This window comes from Vombatus ursinus, unplaced genomic scaffold, assembly GCF_900497805.2.
Source record: "Vombatus ursinus unplaced genomic scaffold, bare-nosed wombat genome assembly UNPS02006874.1, whole genome shotgun sequence".
NCBI lineage: Eukaryota > Metazoa > Chordata > Mammalia > Diprotodontia > Vombatidae > Vombatus > Vombatus ursinus.
In genome coordinates, this window is record NW_020946652.1 from 8,317,119 (window position 1) to 8,330,889 (window position 13,771).

The 13,771-nt window shown below is 53.3% G+C and overlaps 1 protein-coding gene across 2 annotated transcripts in view; it reads left to right on the forward strand.

The window, feature by feature from the left end:
- Positions 1-13,771, forward strand: part of SPNS3 (sphingolipid transporter 3 (putative)) — a 67,423-nt gene that overhangs the window by 41,356 nt on the left and 12,296 nt on the right. For both annotated transcript variants that reach the window (XM_027848890.1, XM_027848891.1), the window contains exon 9: positions 5,322-5,387. In XM_027848890.1, coding sequence (XP_027704691.1) covers positions 5,322-5,387 — 66 coding nt within the window. The remainder of the gene's footprint in view (positions 1-5,321; positions 5,388-13,771) is intronic.

Sequence of the window (13,771 nt, forward strand, 5' to 3'; positions counted from 1 at the left end):
TGGGCCCTCATCGTCTCCCACCTGGATTACTGTTGGTGCCTCCTAACCAACCTCCCCTATTTCCCAGCCTCCCTTCACACAGTTGCCCTGAGTAATGTTCATAAGACATTTTGCTCATATCACTTTCTGTCCTTAGAAACCTAAAACCATGCCCTGCGACTGACCAGATAAAACACAAAGCCTTTTGCCTGGCATTCTAGGATTCCTAAAGTCTGGTGCCAACATCCCTTCCCTTCCTCTACATTCCAGGCAATACAGACTACTCACACGTCCCCTTCTTCCATCCTTCCTATTCTAGTTTCCACACCTTTCCTCATGGTACCCCCCTCCCCCTGCCTGAAAGGACTCCCTTGACCCTGCATCTCAGGGGCCATCTGGCCAATAGACCTTTCCTTATTCATCTGCCCCCTTTTCTCTCAAGTCACACAACAAACTGACTTAGGAAGGTAGACAAAGGGTCCCACTGTTACACAGAAGCATTTGACTGGGCACACCACTGCCTCAGAGATGCTGCTCTGAGGAGTCTCTTGGCCATGTATCAAAATCACGTAAGATTCCTCAATAGGCACAGAGACAGAAAGGACGCTGTACCGATTCTCTGTTTGGTCGTGTCAAAGATGGCAGAATGTGTCATTTGGCTGAGCAGGGTTTTGTCACAATCACAGACACTGGAGTTGCCCAGAAAATCCAAATGGAAGCAGAATTCCCTGGGAGGGGGCGGTCCTGCAGATGCTCCTCTGGGCAGATGACATGGTGCTGATTCCATCAAGCCCACAAGGCTACAGGAACTCTTCTGGCACATCCAAGCAGATGTAGAATGCCCATCTGCCAGACCAGGATGGACATTGAGTACATACAACCACACATGTGGTAATACAAACACATGTCTAGCTTGGAGAGATGTTCCACTGGTGGACAATGAGCTGGGCACAGAGTTTAATGGGAGGGTGGAAATGAGCTGCATAGATGTAGTCTATGCGGGGATTTCAAAGCGCCTCCAGGGGCCCCTGACACAAAACCTTGCCTTTTGGATATTCATAGTTCCCTAGTGATGGCGTTGAATGGCAGTGAAACACAGGACACCAAAGAATGCAATCTGCGAGTCACTCAAGAGGGAAAAAGGAGAAACATGGCATCTGAGTAGACAGCCACATCATACCAGTGATGCCTCAGGAGTGAGAAGTGGTATCCTGGCACCACTGGGGATGTGGGGCCAAGAAAGCGTAGGCCACATGGCCCACTGATGGAGGCAGAAGAGGAGGGCAGAGACCCTCCAGCACTTGGGGAAGAGGCTTCACAGAGACATCTGGAGCATGTTCCGGGTCTGAGATGGCATGGATGGGCTTAGCCCAGAGCAGCCCTGTTTGGGGCACTCGAGCATTGACATCCAGTGGCTTAGAAAACAGAGAGTCAAGGTTCTGTTGCTGACGCTGGAGGCTGCCTTGGAGTCCCTGCCTGCCTGTGGAGGGGAGGGACCATGCTCTCTCCAGCTCCTTCCAGCGTCTATCATTCTGGAATTCCTACCGGAGCCTGGTCTTTCTCCACTCTTCTCTCTGGGAGGCTTGCCTCTGGTTGTGAGGATGTTGCAATTCCTCAGAGTGTTTTCCTAAGACCCACCTTTGCCCTTGGGGCCCAGTTCAAGGAGGCCCTTGGAAAACCTGTGTTGTTACTTCATAGTCTCGCCCATCCTGTGTTGACCAACCCTGGGCTCCAAGTGACAGACATTTGGCTGTTCCAGAAAAGCAAGTCCACCCTCAAGGGACAAAGGACAAAGGATCTCCACCTTAGTGGCTACTCGAAAGAATGTGCTGAGGACAACTCCCCCCAGTGCGTCATGGAGGAAGTGTGGTCTTGTGGGGAGCAGCTGGCCTGGAGCCAAGACACCCGGGTCCTCTCCTTAGCTCCTGTCTGGGACTCCTCGTGTGGTCTCGGGCCAGCCCCTTTGCTTCCCAGGCCTCATCTGTAAAATGGAGACAACCATCCCAGGAGCACAGCCCTGCTTGAAGGCCTGCTGTGAGAATCTGCTTGTGGAGTCATAGGCACGAAAGGCTTCTGGGCACTCCAAGGGCGCTCTGCTCTGAGCGTCCTCCAAAGAGTCAGCTAAGTCAGATCTCCCTGGCGAGCCTGCCTGCCTGCCACCCCAGCATGCTTTACCAGGGCTCCCCTCATGTCTCCATAGCACTCTGAGGTTTGCAAAGCACTTTCCTCACGCTGTCCCCATGAAGAAAGGAATACGAGGATTATTACCCCATTTTAGAGGGGAAAAGTGAGGCTACACATTCTCCGCCCAGTTGGGTAAGCAGTAAAGTATGAAACAAGACCTCTGACAGAGCAGGGCTCTCCCTTACCCTCATGGCTCACATTGTCCCCAAAGAACCTGACTGCTAAGCTTTCCCCTGCCCCCATGGTTAGTGCTGACAGATGGTGATGACATTTGACTGGGTTCAAGAAGCCTCCCACAAGTCTGGGCCCAATCGGAGCAGCCCAGGCTGCTATGGGGAGAGCTCTGTAAACAAGGCTGGATAAGGAAGGGGGCTTTGCTTTGCTGCCTTTCTCAGGACTAGGGGACATGGTTAGGAGCCATTGGGGAGCTGAGCATGGTCAGAGAAGGCAGAGCCAATGAGAAGGCTCAGACTGGGGCTGCCCAGCCATCACTGGGAGTGAGGACAGTGACCTCAGTGAGGTGATCATCCAAGTCAGTGAGGACAGTGAGGAGAGAGCAGAACCCAGAGCCAGGAAGAGAAAGAAGAGGACAGAGGAGACCCAGAGATGGAAGATGGGAGATAGGACGGCAGCATTCAGCTCTGGTAGTGATGGACTCGGGGGCGTGGCTGGTCCTTACTACAAGCGAACTGGCCACTGACCTGGGGGCTTCTTAGCGTGGCAGGACCTGCTCTGACTGGAGCGGCACTGCCTGGGTCCCCTCCAGCCACCAGGAGGCAAGGCACCGACAGCACCCACAGTGCAGGACAGTGTGGCCAAACAGTGGGTACAACTTCGCCATCTCAGGCCCACCTCACGCCACATCTCAGTTGATTGGCCCCTAAGATGAGAGTGGAAACCCCCCAGAAAGGGGATGCCCTTGTGCCCAGCCTTCCTGGGACGCCCCTCCTGCGGGGAGCCAGAGGCTGAGGGACTGCCTAAGACCTCCGAAGCAGGAGAAGTCAGATCTGGACCTCTCCCACCAGAGCCAGCTGTGCCCGCCTCTCTCCCGGCTTCCATCTAGTCCTTCACAGTTGATTTTTTTGAGCCCAGGTGTAAGACTTTACATTGACAAGTGCCCTTCCTTATCTCGGTGCCCCACAGTCACATTTGCAGAGTTCAGTCCAAAGCTCAGACTCTCCTGCTGTCTCAGGCATGAGGCTTGGAGGAGAGGCCAGAACAGAGTGGTTCTTGGCTACTTGGACTGACCCTTCTTCATCTTGACTTTTGGCGTGGAATCATGGAATCCAAAAGGAGAAAGGGACCTCGGTGCGCTCTTGTCTCTGACGTCCCTTCAAGGGACCATCCCAGGCTCTGTTCAGTGACCCCCCGGAAAGGGCATGCTGCCCCCTCCCAGGGCAGCCCCGCTTATGTTGGGTCAGCCCTCGCTGTTGGGAAGTTCTCCTGGTCTCTTTGCAGTCCCTCCCCACTGCTCTGCTCCTACCCTCTGGGTCAGGGTCTGACAGATGGCTGGGCACTGTGCAGCCACATGGGCAGGGAGACCCTAGGTGCTGCTGAGGCCATCAGCAGCATGGCCCAGCTCTGGGGACACGGGAGCGATCCATCCGTGGCTAGTCCTTTCTAGACAGAGGAAGCAGCATCTCCTCCCCCTGGCCATGTGGGGAGCCCCAGTAGATGATACACGACAAGACCAGGCCAGAGTGGGGCAGGGAGCTTCTGGAGGCAGGCAGAGGCTGGCCAGAGGGTGGTGGGCCCTGGATACACACAGTCTCGGCTCAGTTTCCCAGATGTAACAAAGTTCTTTACTCCATGTGCAGTGTGAACACCTACCCCAGAGTCTACAGGAAGGTTCAGGAATAGGCCTGGAGTCAGACCTGAGTTCAAATCCAGCCTCAGCCACTAGCTGTATGACTCTGGGCAAGTCACTTCTATCCGCCTCAGTTTCCTCATCTGAAAAAGGGGGGTAATAACAGCCTCTACCTCCCAAGTTTATTGTGAAGATCAAATGAGAATATTTGTAACGCGCTTTGTATGCCTCAAAGTGCTCTATAAATCCTAGCTAAAAAAAACTAATAACAAATCCTCACTGAACCTCAGTGTCCTCATCTGGGCAGTGGGGGTGTCCAGTTTGACTCCTGGGGCCCTGGGGAGGATGGGGGGAGACCATGCCTGGGACAACACCTTGGGAAGGGCCAGAACTGCTGGGAACAGGCCAGGCTGTTCCCACCTGAACCCATCCCAGCCCTTGGAGCACACCTGGGGAGGGGGAGGGGCAGGGCTTTCTGGGACAGCTGCCTAGAACCTTCACTCAAATGGACAAGGGCTCCAGCAAACAGTTTGGTTTTTTTTTGTTGTTGGGGGGAGAGGAGGGGAGAATCCAAGGGCATGGTGGGGGGTGTCTGAGAAACCATAGCAGGATCTAGGGGTAGTGAATGGGGCAGGAGGACCAGTGGTGGCTGGCAGGGATTGGGGGTGGTCTAAGGAGGTGGGGCAGCAGCCTGTGTCTCTCCCTGCTTTCTCACTGGGTTAAAGAGATGCAAGAAAGGGGAGGGAACACTGAGGCTCTTCAATCCAGGCTCTAGTGCTGGCTAGTGACTGCTGGTGCTTCTCTCCCACACCTCAGTGAGCTCAGAACTGAGAGCGCCCTCCAGGAGTGATGGAGGCAGCCCAGGAGGGTGGGGACCCGTCCAAAGTCCCCCAGGCTGTCCCAGTGAAGAGTCAATCACTACCCATGACATCTGAGGTGCTGACTGGCCTCACTGGAGAGATGATGGGGCCTTCGGTCATGGGCACACAAAGAAAGAATTTAATGAATGCCTTTTGACTCGGGCCGGTCTAAGTCTTGGGGTAGATCTTGGGGCAGTGTGAGGCAGGGGAAAAGCCCAGGCCTGCTGTCAGGAGCCCTGGCTTGGGCTGGGCCTGGCTCTGTCACTGCCCAATGATGACAGGGCTGTTTCTAGGCTTTCAGTCATGAGGAGCAGATGAACAGTGATGGGTGGGTGAGGGTGAAGGCGTCCCTGGCAGCCCGGACTGAGGGGCCCAGCCCAGGGGCAGGGAAGGGAGAGGGGCCAGCCTGGCCCTCCAGGAGCTTCCCTCCCAAGGGCAGGGGCTTCCATGTGGAGAAAGGGCCAGAATGACGGCGGTTCTTCTGTCCACAGGTCTTCCTGGCACTCGGAGAGCTCCTTCTCTCTTTCAACTGGGCCATCGTGGCTGACATCCTTCTGGTAAGTCAGCCTGGGTCTCCAGGGGCTGTGCCTCGGGGCTGGTCCTGGGAGAGAAGAGCGGCCAGTGCCCAGCTTGTGGGCTCCAGCGAGCTGGTGTGAGCCGGCCGTGGGTCCTGGGGAGAACCGTGTTCAGGGCGCCCTAGGTCAAAGCCAGGTCTTGGCCGGAGGGGAGCGCAGCGGTATAGGTGGGTGAGGAGCTGGGGAGCCAAGTTGGAGTCAGGAGGCAGAAGAGGAGGCCTGCTGCTGAAGCTGGAGAAAGTCAGGAGCAGGCAGGCTTGGGGATGACAACACAGCTTTAGGCCTGCTTCAGGATGACTCCAGGATGGTCTAGACTGAGACTCTAGAACCTCAGAGCTGGAAGGGCCTCTAGTGCAGCTGATTCTGACCTAGAACCTCTGCATCATAGCCAGCAGGTGGTCATCTTTTTGGGGGCATGGGGGGATGCACTAACACTCCCCTGCTGCCTACAGCCCACTCTGCCCCAGGACAGCTGCCATTGCTAGGGTCTTTATCCTCATCCAGCCACGATGTGAGCTGTGGGTGTGTGGGACACAGTCCCCCATCTTCTCAAGGGTTCTGCTCACTCCCTCCTCAGTCCTCCACTTTGCAAAGGCCTTCCCCTCAAACCATTCTCTCCCTGGAGGAATGGTTTTCTTTTCAAACTAGCTCCCTACAAGCCTCCCCCACCACTCCACTAAAGAAATCTGCCCACTCTTTGACTAGAAAGGCTGAGTCTGTTTTCTTTCTCCATGTTCTGGGAAGTTACACAAATTGATCAATAATTCTCTTTTGTTCAGTTTGAGTCCTCAGGCAGAGAAAAATCTCTTTGGTTAATATATGTGTGTGTATATGTGTGTGTGTGCATGTGGTGTGTGTGTGTGTGTGTGTGGTGTGTATGTGTGTGGTGTGTGTGTGGTATGTGTGTGTGTGCGTGTGTGCATGTGTGTGGATGTGCCTGGGTGTGTGTGTGTGTGTGTGTGTGTGCGTGTGTACTGCAGTTTAAGGAAATATCAATCTTTCTCAGGCTGCATTTGTGCAAGGACTCACACTAATCATAATGTCAAGGTGAACCACATTTATCTTAGAAAACCAGCTTTAGAACAAAAGGGAAACAGAAGAAGCTTAAGAACTGGAGATCTGGGGAGCTGGCTGGCTGGCCTCAGGGGGACATCCACAGCCTTGGGCTCAGTCCTTCTAACAGTCCCGAGCAAGTCATCAGGTATTACCAAGCTAATGCCTAGGCCAACAGAAAGAAAGACAGTGCTGAGGGCAGCTAGGTTGCGCAGTGGTTAGCGCACTGGCCCTGAAGTCAGAAGGACCTGAGTTCAAATCCGGCCTCAGACACAGAACACTCACTAGCTATGTGACTCTGGGCAAGTCACCTAACCCTAATTGCCTCACACATACACACACACACAAAAGACAGTGCCTGCCCTCGGGGAGCTTACAATCTAAAGAGGAAGCCCACACCTAGTCAATAACTATCCAATAGGTGTCTGCTGTCTGTGGGGCATTCTGCTAAGCACTGGGGAGGTAAAAGATGGAGCAGGTGCTGGGGGGGGAGGTGCAGATCTGGTTCTCTGTCCTCCACCAGCTCTCTCCGGGGCTGTTGTGCTTCACTCACACACACTCACACACACACACACACACACACACACACACACACACACACACACTTCACCTGCTGGATGTGCAGAAGGAGTCCTGGGGGAAAGGAAGAGGCAGACATGCATTCAGAGAGACATTGAAGGCAGCCCAGACAGCCAGAGGGCAGAGTCTGGACAGACGGGGCGGCTGGGAAGGGCCATTCTGTCACTGGACTCTTGGCTCTTTCTCAGAACTATGGACAGCTCTGGCCTGGCTGCTGAATGACTGAGCAATTCTGCTCTGCTTCTGCTCTCAGGATGGGTCCCTGGAATGAGCCTGGGGGGGGCTGCCCCCTGTCCCATGAGTCCCTGGGGACAGTGCGCCTCTCTGTGGAGGACTGCCTGACTCTGGGGTGTAAGAAACGGGAGGCTGGTGGAAGGCCACGGAGATCCACCAAGATCACCCAGGCCTCTGTGAAGAGAGAGCAGGCCAGGCAGGGGAAGGGATCTGAGGCTAGAACTCAGCGCCTGGACAGCCTGACTAGGTTCCTTTCCAGGCCGTAACCGGACTTTTCCCACCTCGTCCAGGGAATCAACCTCCTTTGCTTGGCCCTCGAGGACTGGCCGCCATAGGCTGTTTTGAGGAGGAGGGAGAGGTGATGCTAGCTCTGCTTGGCCTCTGGGGGCAGAACCCAGAGCATTGACCAGGAGACCAGAAGTGTGGAGAAGCTTCCAGAGGTGAGAGCGGTCTGCCCTGGCCGCTCAGTGCAGGCCTTCAGGAAAGCTGGCTGACCTCCGGGCTGGGCGCAAAGGGGGATTTCTTTCAGGAACAGGGAGGGCTGGGCTGGACGCTTCAGCAGCACCCCCCACCTCCCCCGCCACACCCTCTGCAGCACAGCCCCACTGTTCTTCAGCCCTTGGCTCCACTGCTCTGGATGGCGTGACTCCAGGCTGCCTCTAAGGTCCCACCTTCAAGAAGCCTTCCCTGATTACTCCACCCAGGGATCATTACTCCATCTCTGCCGTCCAAGGAGTGAGCTGCCTGGCTGTAGCACAAGACCCTCATCGAACGCCATCTCCAGCTGGCCACCCCTCATTGGACATCGTGTTTCCCCAGTGAGATGGGGAAGGAGCTGCTGGTCTTCTCCAAGGGCCCCCCCCCCCCCGCCAGATCCTGGCTCCGGGCAGAATGTGAAGGAGACAAGCAGGCACTCTCTGTCTCTGTGGGACTTTTCGGAGGTGGGGGCCACCCCCGTCCACCGCTCTGTTTTCTTAAAGACATCCCAGCCTCCATTGCTTGTCAAGGCTCCATCCAGCCTCCAGCAGTAGGAGGGAGATGTGAGGGGCCCACCCACTCCCTGAGGACAGCAGGGCTCCCCAGGGTGAAGGCCTTTCCCAGGGAAGGGAGGACCGTGGCTGGCGACTCACCACACTGAGCCCCCCCGGCGGGTACCGGCAGCAGGGAGAGTGTAGGTGGCCCCCTCTTGGGCCCAGGCTCAGCCCCTCTCCGGTGACGGATTTCTGCGGGATGCCTTTGTCAGCCCCATGGGACACTGTTCTGAGGTCTCTTGGCTACCCCTCACTGAAGCCATGAAAAAGCAGAGGGGGTGCCATTTCTCATCCAGGGAGGTGGCTTCTGCTCCTGCCAGGAGCCTGCTTCCACGTGGGAACAATCTTTTCCCTCCATGTTCTTTTGTCCTTGAGGACATTGGAGTGAGCATCATCCGTGCCGGGAGCCTCAGCTGAACAGCTGCAGAATGCTGGAGTTGCCAAGTCACCCAGGAGGAAACTGAGGCCCAGAAAAGTGAAATGATCTGTCTGAAGTCCCAGGGTGAGCCAGCAGCAGGAGCAGGGTTGGCAGCTGGGCTGTGCCCTCTGTACGCCCTGCCTCCCTTCCCTGGGATTTGACCCAGGTGTAGATGGTGTCTGTGTGTTCTATTTTTAGGCAGGCTGGCAGGCATGTGCCGAAGGACAGCTGCTCTGGATTCCACCGCAGCAGGGAGAGCGAGTCCTTGAGAGAAGAGGGAAAGAGAATCTGACGGAGAGCCAGGCTTGTGCCAGGGCTGGAGGGCAGAGCAAGGGGACTCAGAGAAGACTGAGAGAGGGAGGATCACGGAGGCTCCGGACCTGGCTGTGGGACCCTCAGAAGAAGAAGAAGCAGATTGTGTTCACTGGTGGGAGAGCCTGGGGCAGCCAGTGGGGACAAGGGCTGTGAGTGATTGGGAATGTGCGTCCTCTCTGGCACTTCTCTGGGGTGTGATAGGGCCTCTCATCGAACTGGACAGCGAATGCTCCATCCTTCTGCTCTAAGGGACCAAGAAAGTGGACGGGAAAAGTCTCAGGCTAGAAACTGGAGCCCTGAGTGGCAGAGGAGGGCTCTCCTCATTAATGCTGATTGAACAACAGACTTCAGAAGAGAAAGGCAGAAATGGAGGGTTAGAGAGAGAGAGCTCCCACCAGTGTCCATTAAGGCATTATCAGAGGGTGTCCAGGAGAAAGAAGAGTAGCTGGGGGAGGGGATGATATTTGGCAAGAGTGGGAGTAGAGACGCTTGGGCCTCTGATGTTTGTACCCAGAGAAGGCCAAGTGAACAGAGTGAAAGCAGTGTAATAATAGCTAGCATTTCTGTAGTGCTTTAAGGCCTACAAAGCATTTTACAACCATTATCTCACTTGCTTCTAGCAACAACCATGGAGGGCAGGTGTTTTTATCATCCCCACACTCCAAATCCCCGTTTCTACACCCCAGAGTCAGGCAATCCTCCGCAGAGAGGTGCACTGTCCCCAGGAAACTGAGGCTGACAGGGGTGAGGTGACTTGGCCTGGATCACACAATTAGTAAGTGACTGAGGAAGGATTCGAACTCAGGTCTTCTAGACTCTGAGTCCAGGAGAAAATGACTTCAACCAACAAGAAGACTTTGAATAGAAGAGTGATGGGGTCATCATGTTGGATAGGGATGGGGGTGGGGCGTAGGCCTGTGGTCCTTTGTAGAAGCAGCAATAAGACCAAGGCTCTTCCACTTCTGTTGCACCAGAAACTTGATCCCACTCTCCCCAGGAACTTTGTGGATGCCGGGGAGACTACGTCCCTAGGATGTTCCTAGAATAGCTGTCCTTGCTATTCCTCTTTAGTAAATACATAGCCTAGGCTATCTTTGTCTGATAATCAATGGAGGGGTGGGGGGTGGTGCACTGGTGGAGGCTTATGAGCAGAGTAGCAGGCATCTCAAACTACTCAGGGTTACCCCTAGACCCCCAGGGTAGTAGTAGTCAGCTGCCTTCTGAGGACCCTGACTACATGTTCCACTAAGTCAGCTAGCACAGGCTAGGCAAAAGGAAGGAAGGAAGGAAGAAAGGAAGGGAGGGAGGGAGGGAGGAAATGAATGTTGCCTTTTTGCTTGAGGGCAGAGACCTTCACTTTTGGTTTTGTATAGAGTAGGTGCTTAATAAATGCTTTTGGATTGATTCATGCCAGGTAGATCAGCCAGGAGGCTACTTCAAGAGTGCAGGGGAGAAGAGATGAGGCAGTGAACTGTGGTGGTCACAGTGGAAGTGGAAAGGAAGGACCAGGGTCCTAGGACTGATGGGGTCTGAGAGGGGAGAGTTCATGAATCTGAATGACCAGGAGGATGGTGGGACCATTCTTAGAGTAGGGACAGATTGAGCAGGGACTGGGCAGAGGTGCACAGAATCAGTCCAGGACCCGTGCGCTGAGGACAGTAAGGATGGCAGAGACAGTTGTTGGGTTTTGGTTTCTGGTGAAGGCTTAGGGATTCCTGGAGAAGAGGCAGGGAGAGAGCAGAAGGGGGCCCAGGACAGAATCTTTGGGAACACCTGTGTTTTTCCACTTAGCACAGTGCCTGGGCGTGCAGTAGGCACATACTGCATGCTTGTTGACTTAACTTTGAAGGATGGATGGAGGCAGTAACGTAACATCAGGATGGCCTCTGAAGAAGGTTGAGGATGACAAGCTTCTAGAGTTCATTCAATTCAAAGCATCAAATGGAGGAATTCCAAAGCCAGGCTAGAGCTCCTTGGGTTGGGTCTGCCAGTAGTAACAGAGGATGGGGAGAACAGAGCACTCCTGACTCAACTGTCATTGGGCTTTCTCCTTGCCAGGGGAAAGAATGTCCTGTTTAGAAAAGATAGAAATTGAATGATCGACAAGTAGCCAGAAGTGCCCTCATGGACCTCTAGCCCCCACAACTACATCTTAGGGGACTGAAAGACTTCCTGGTGCGAGGCTGAGCCCATGACCTGGGCTGGGTCCTGTTACTTAACAAGAAACCCAATGACTGGGATGGGAGTCAGAGAGAACATGCTTGTGACATTTCCTAATGTCAGGAAACTGGAAGACAGGGTTGCCATGTTGAATGGCAGACTCATGATCTCCGATGGTCTTGATAAGCTGAGATAATGGTCTGAATCTATAACTAAATGAAATTTAATAGAGGTTTTCAAAAATCCTACACATGAGTTCAAAAATCAACTTCTCCATGTTTTGAGAGGGGAAGAGTGTCTGGACACATGGAGAAGGTCAGGTGATCTTGGAAGAGTAGAAGCTCTATTTGGGAACCCAGTGAGATAACTAAGAAAGTCAGGGCTCTCTTGGGTTCTATTCTGGAATCAGTGTCTGGAGAGAGGGGAGCGTGCACACTTTCCAGAGTTCTCAGACGCACCTCAGAGTGACAGATCAGACTTAGAAGTCATGCATCAGTACCAGAATTACCCAGTCTTCGTGGATGCCCTTATGATGACCACCTCCCCGGGGAAGATGCCCACTACAGCACATACAACACCCAAGGGAGGACAGGCCTGACAGGTCACAGGGCTGGGAGAACCAGATATTTTTAGACCCATAAGTCTAAGGAAGAAGGTTGATCTTGGGGGCATTGGTCGTACAGAAAATTTGGGGTAAAGTTTTCATGTTGTCAATACAACTATTCAGTAATTCAGTATTCAGAATACTGCTTAGAGAAGACTTAGACTCTGGTGTTTGGTCATGTTGCTTAATTAAGTTCTTCCCATTAAGAAAGGTTAACTTAGATCCAGCTTAGAAATAAATGCAATGGTCCCTGGAACATAAATTCATTTTAAGAGACTTTGATGGACATGCATCATCAAGTACTTTCATCTTAATTAGATGCTAGACATTTTTTTTCCTCAATGTAGTCAATTCTGACATTTGAATGTTGTGAAAAGCTGACAGTCATTGTGGAGAAAATATTAGCTCTAGTCCACATATCACAAGGCAGTTTTCTGCTTTCGCTTAGCACGCTGCTCTCCAGGCAGCCCTCCCGAGAGGCAGTGGGATAGTGAAGCACACAGAGACATGTGTGTGTAAGAGGGATCTCCTCTGGAGAGCCGGGCACTGAAGCCATGCCCGTCCCAAGTCCTGGAACCTTACCTGGGCCTGATCCTCATTCTCCCAGTAACTAATTTTGCCCAGAAGCACCAGGTTTGTGGCCAAGGTGACAAAGGACCTTTCTTTCTCTTGCAGGAAGTTGTCTTCTTCTGGGTCCTACTGCTCATGATCTCATGACTTGCTTTGTGTGTCTCTTCTGGCATCCCCAATTGTGGCTCTGATCTTATGGTCCCTGCCCTGATCAGGCCACATCTGGAGAACACTGAGGCCCACATCTTAGGAAGGTCATTCCGAGATGAATTACGTCCAAGGGAGAATGCCCTAGTTGCCAGAGGGATTCAAAATGCATCCTGTGAGGAGTTGTTGAAGGAACTAAGGTTGTTTTACCCAGAGAAGAGAAGAGTCAGGGAGGCATGCTGCTTGTCTTGGATTATGTGAAAGGCTGTTACATAGCAGAAGGATCAGCCGTGGAAGGCAGATCCAGGAGCAATGGGAGAAGCGACAGAGGCTAATTGAGGCTTCTGCTCAGGAAAAAACTTCTCCATAATCCAGTGGTTCCTGAAAGGGGAACAGGCTGCCTTAGGTAGGGGTGGGGCAGGGATAGGCTCTCCTGTCACCAGTGCCATTGAGGCATCCTGGGCGTCTCTGGCTTTTTAACCTTGGTAAAATGGGTTACACGACCGTCTTATTTGATCCTTACAGTCACCTTCGAAGTGCTTTGGGCACCACTATCCAGAGGGGAAACCGAGGCTCAGACAGCAAAGTGATCTGTCCAGGGCCTACAGCACACGAGGCAGTCAGGGAGCTGAGTCTGTGACCACTTGTCGAGCAAGTTGTAAAAGGGAATCTTACTGTGGTCTGGCTTTGACTTGGGGACCTCCAGGCTTCCTTCTGACACTGAGATTCTAGGAGGCTGCAATTTAAGCGTAGGCTCAAATCTTCTGGATGAAGTTCCAAACTTGGCTAATATCAAAATTACCAAACTCATCTTTGCAGTAGCCATGGCCGGGGTGCATTTCAGAGGAAGAGGCAGAAATTGTCTGCATATTTTAGCACAAAATTAACAACACTAACAACTTGACATCATTTTAGCACTAACTTAGCACGATTAACAACTTGGAGCTATTAGCACCAGCGCCATGGAGGTGACACCTCCCCGCTAAGCGGAGTTAATGATCCTGTCCTTCCCATTTGTCCTGTGCCAGCTGTTGACATTATGTGCACATCTGGGCTGCGGTTGGGGTGCACATCTGGCCTGCATTTCCACCAGTGCACAAACGCATGCATACTTGGTGCTTTCTGGGACTGTGGGAGTCACTGCATCACAGGACCACAGAGTGGGGCCACACAGACTCACAGAATCCTAGAACCATAGAACCACAGGATGATGGAAACCTAGGGCCATAGGATGATAGGACCATAGAACCATAGG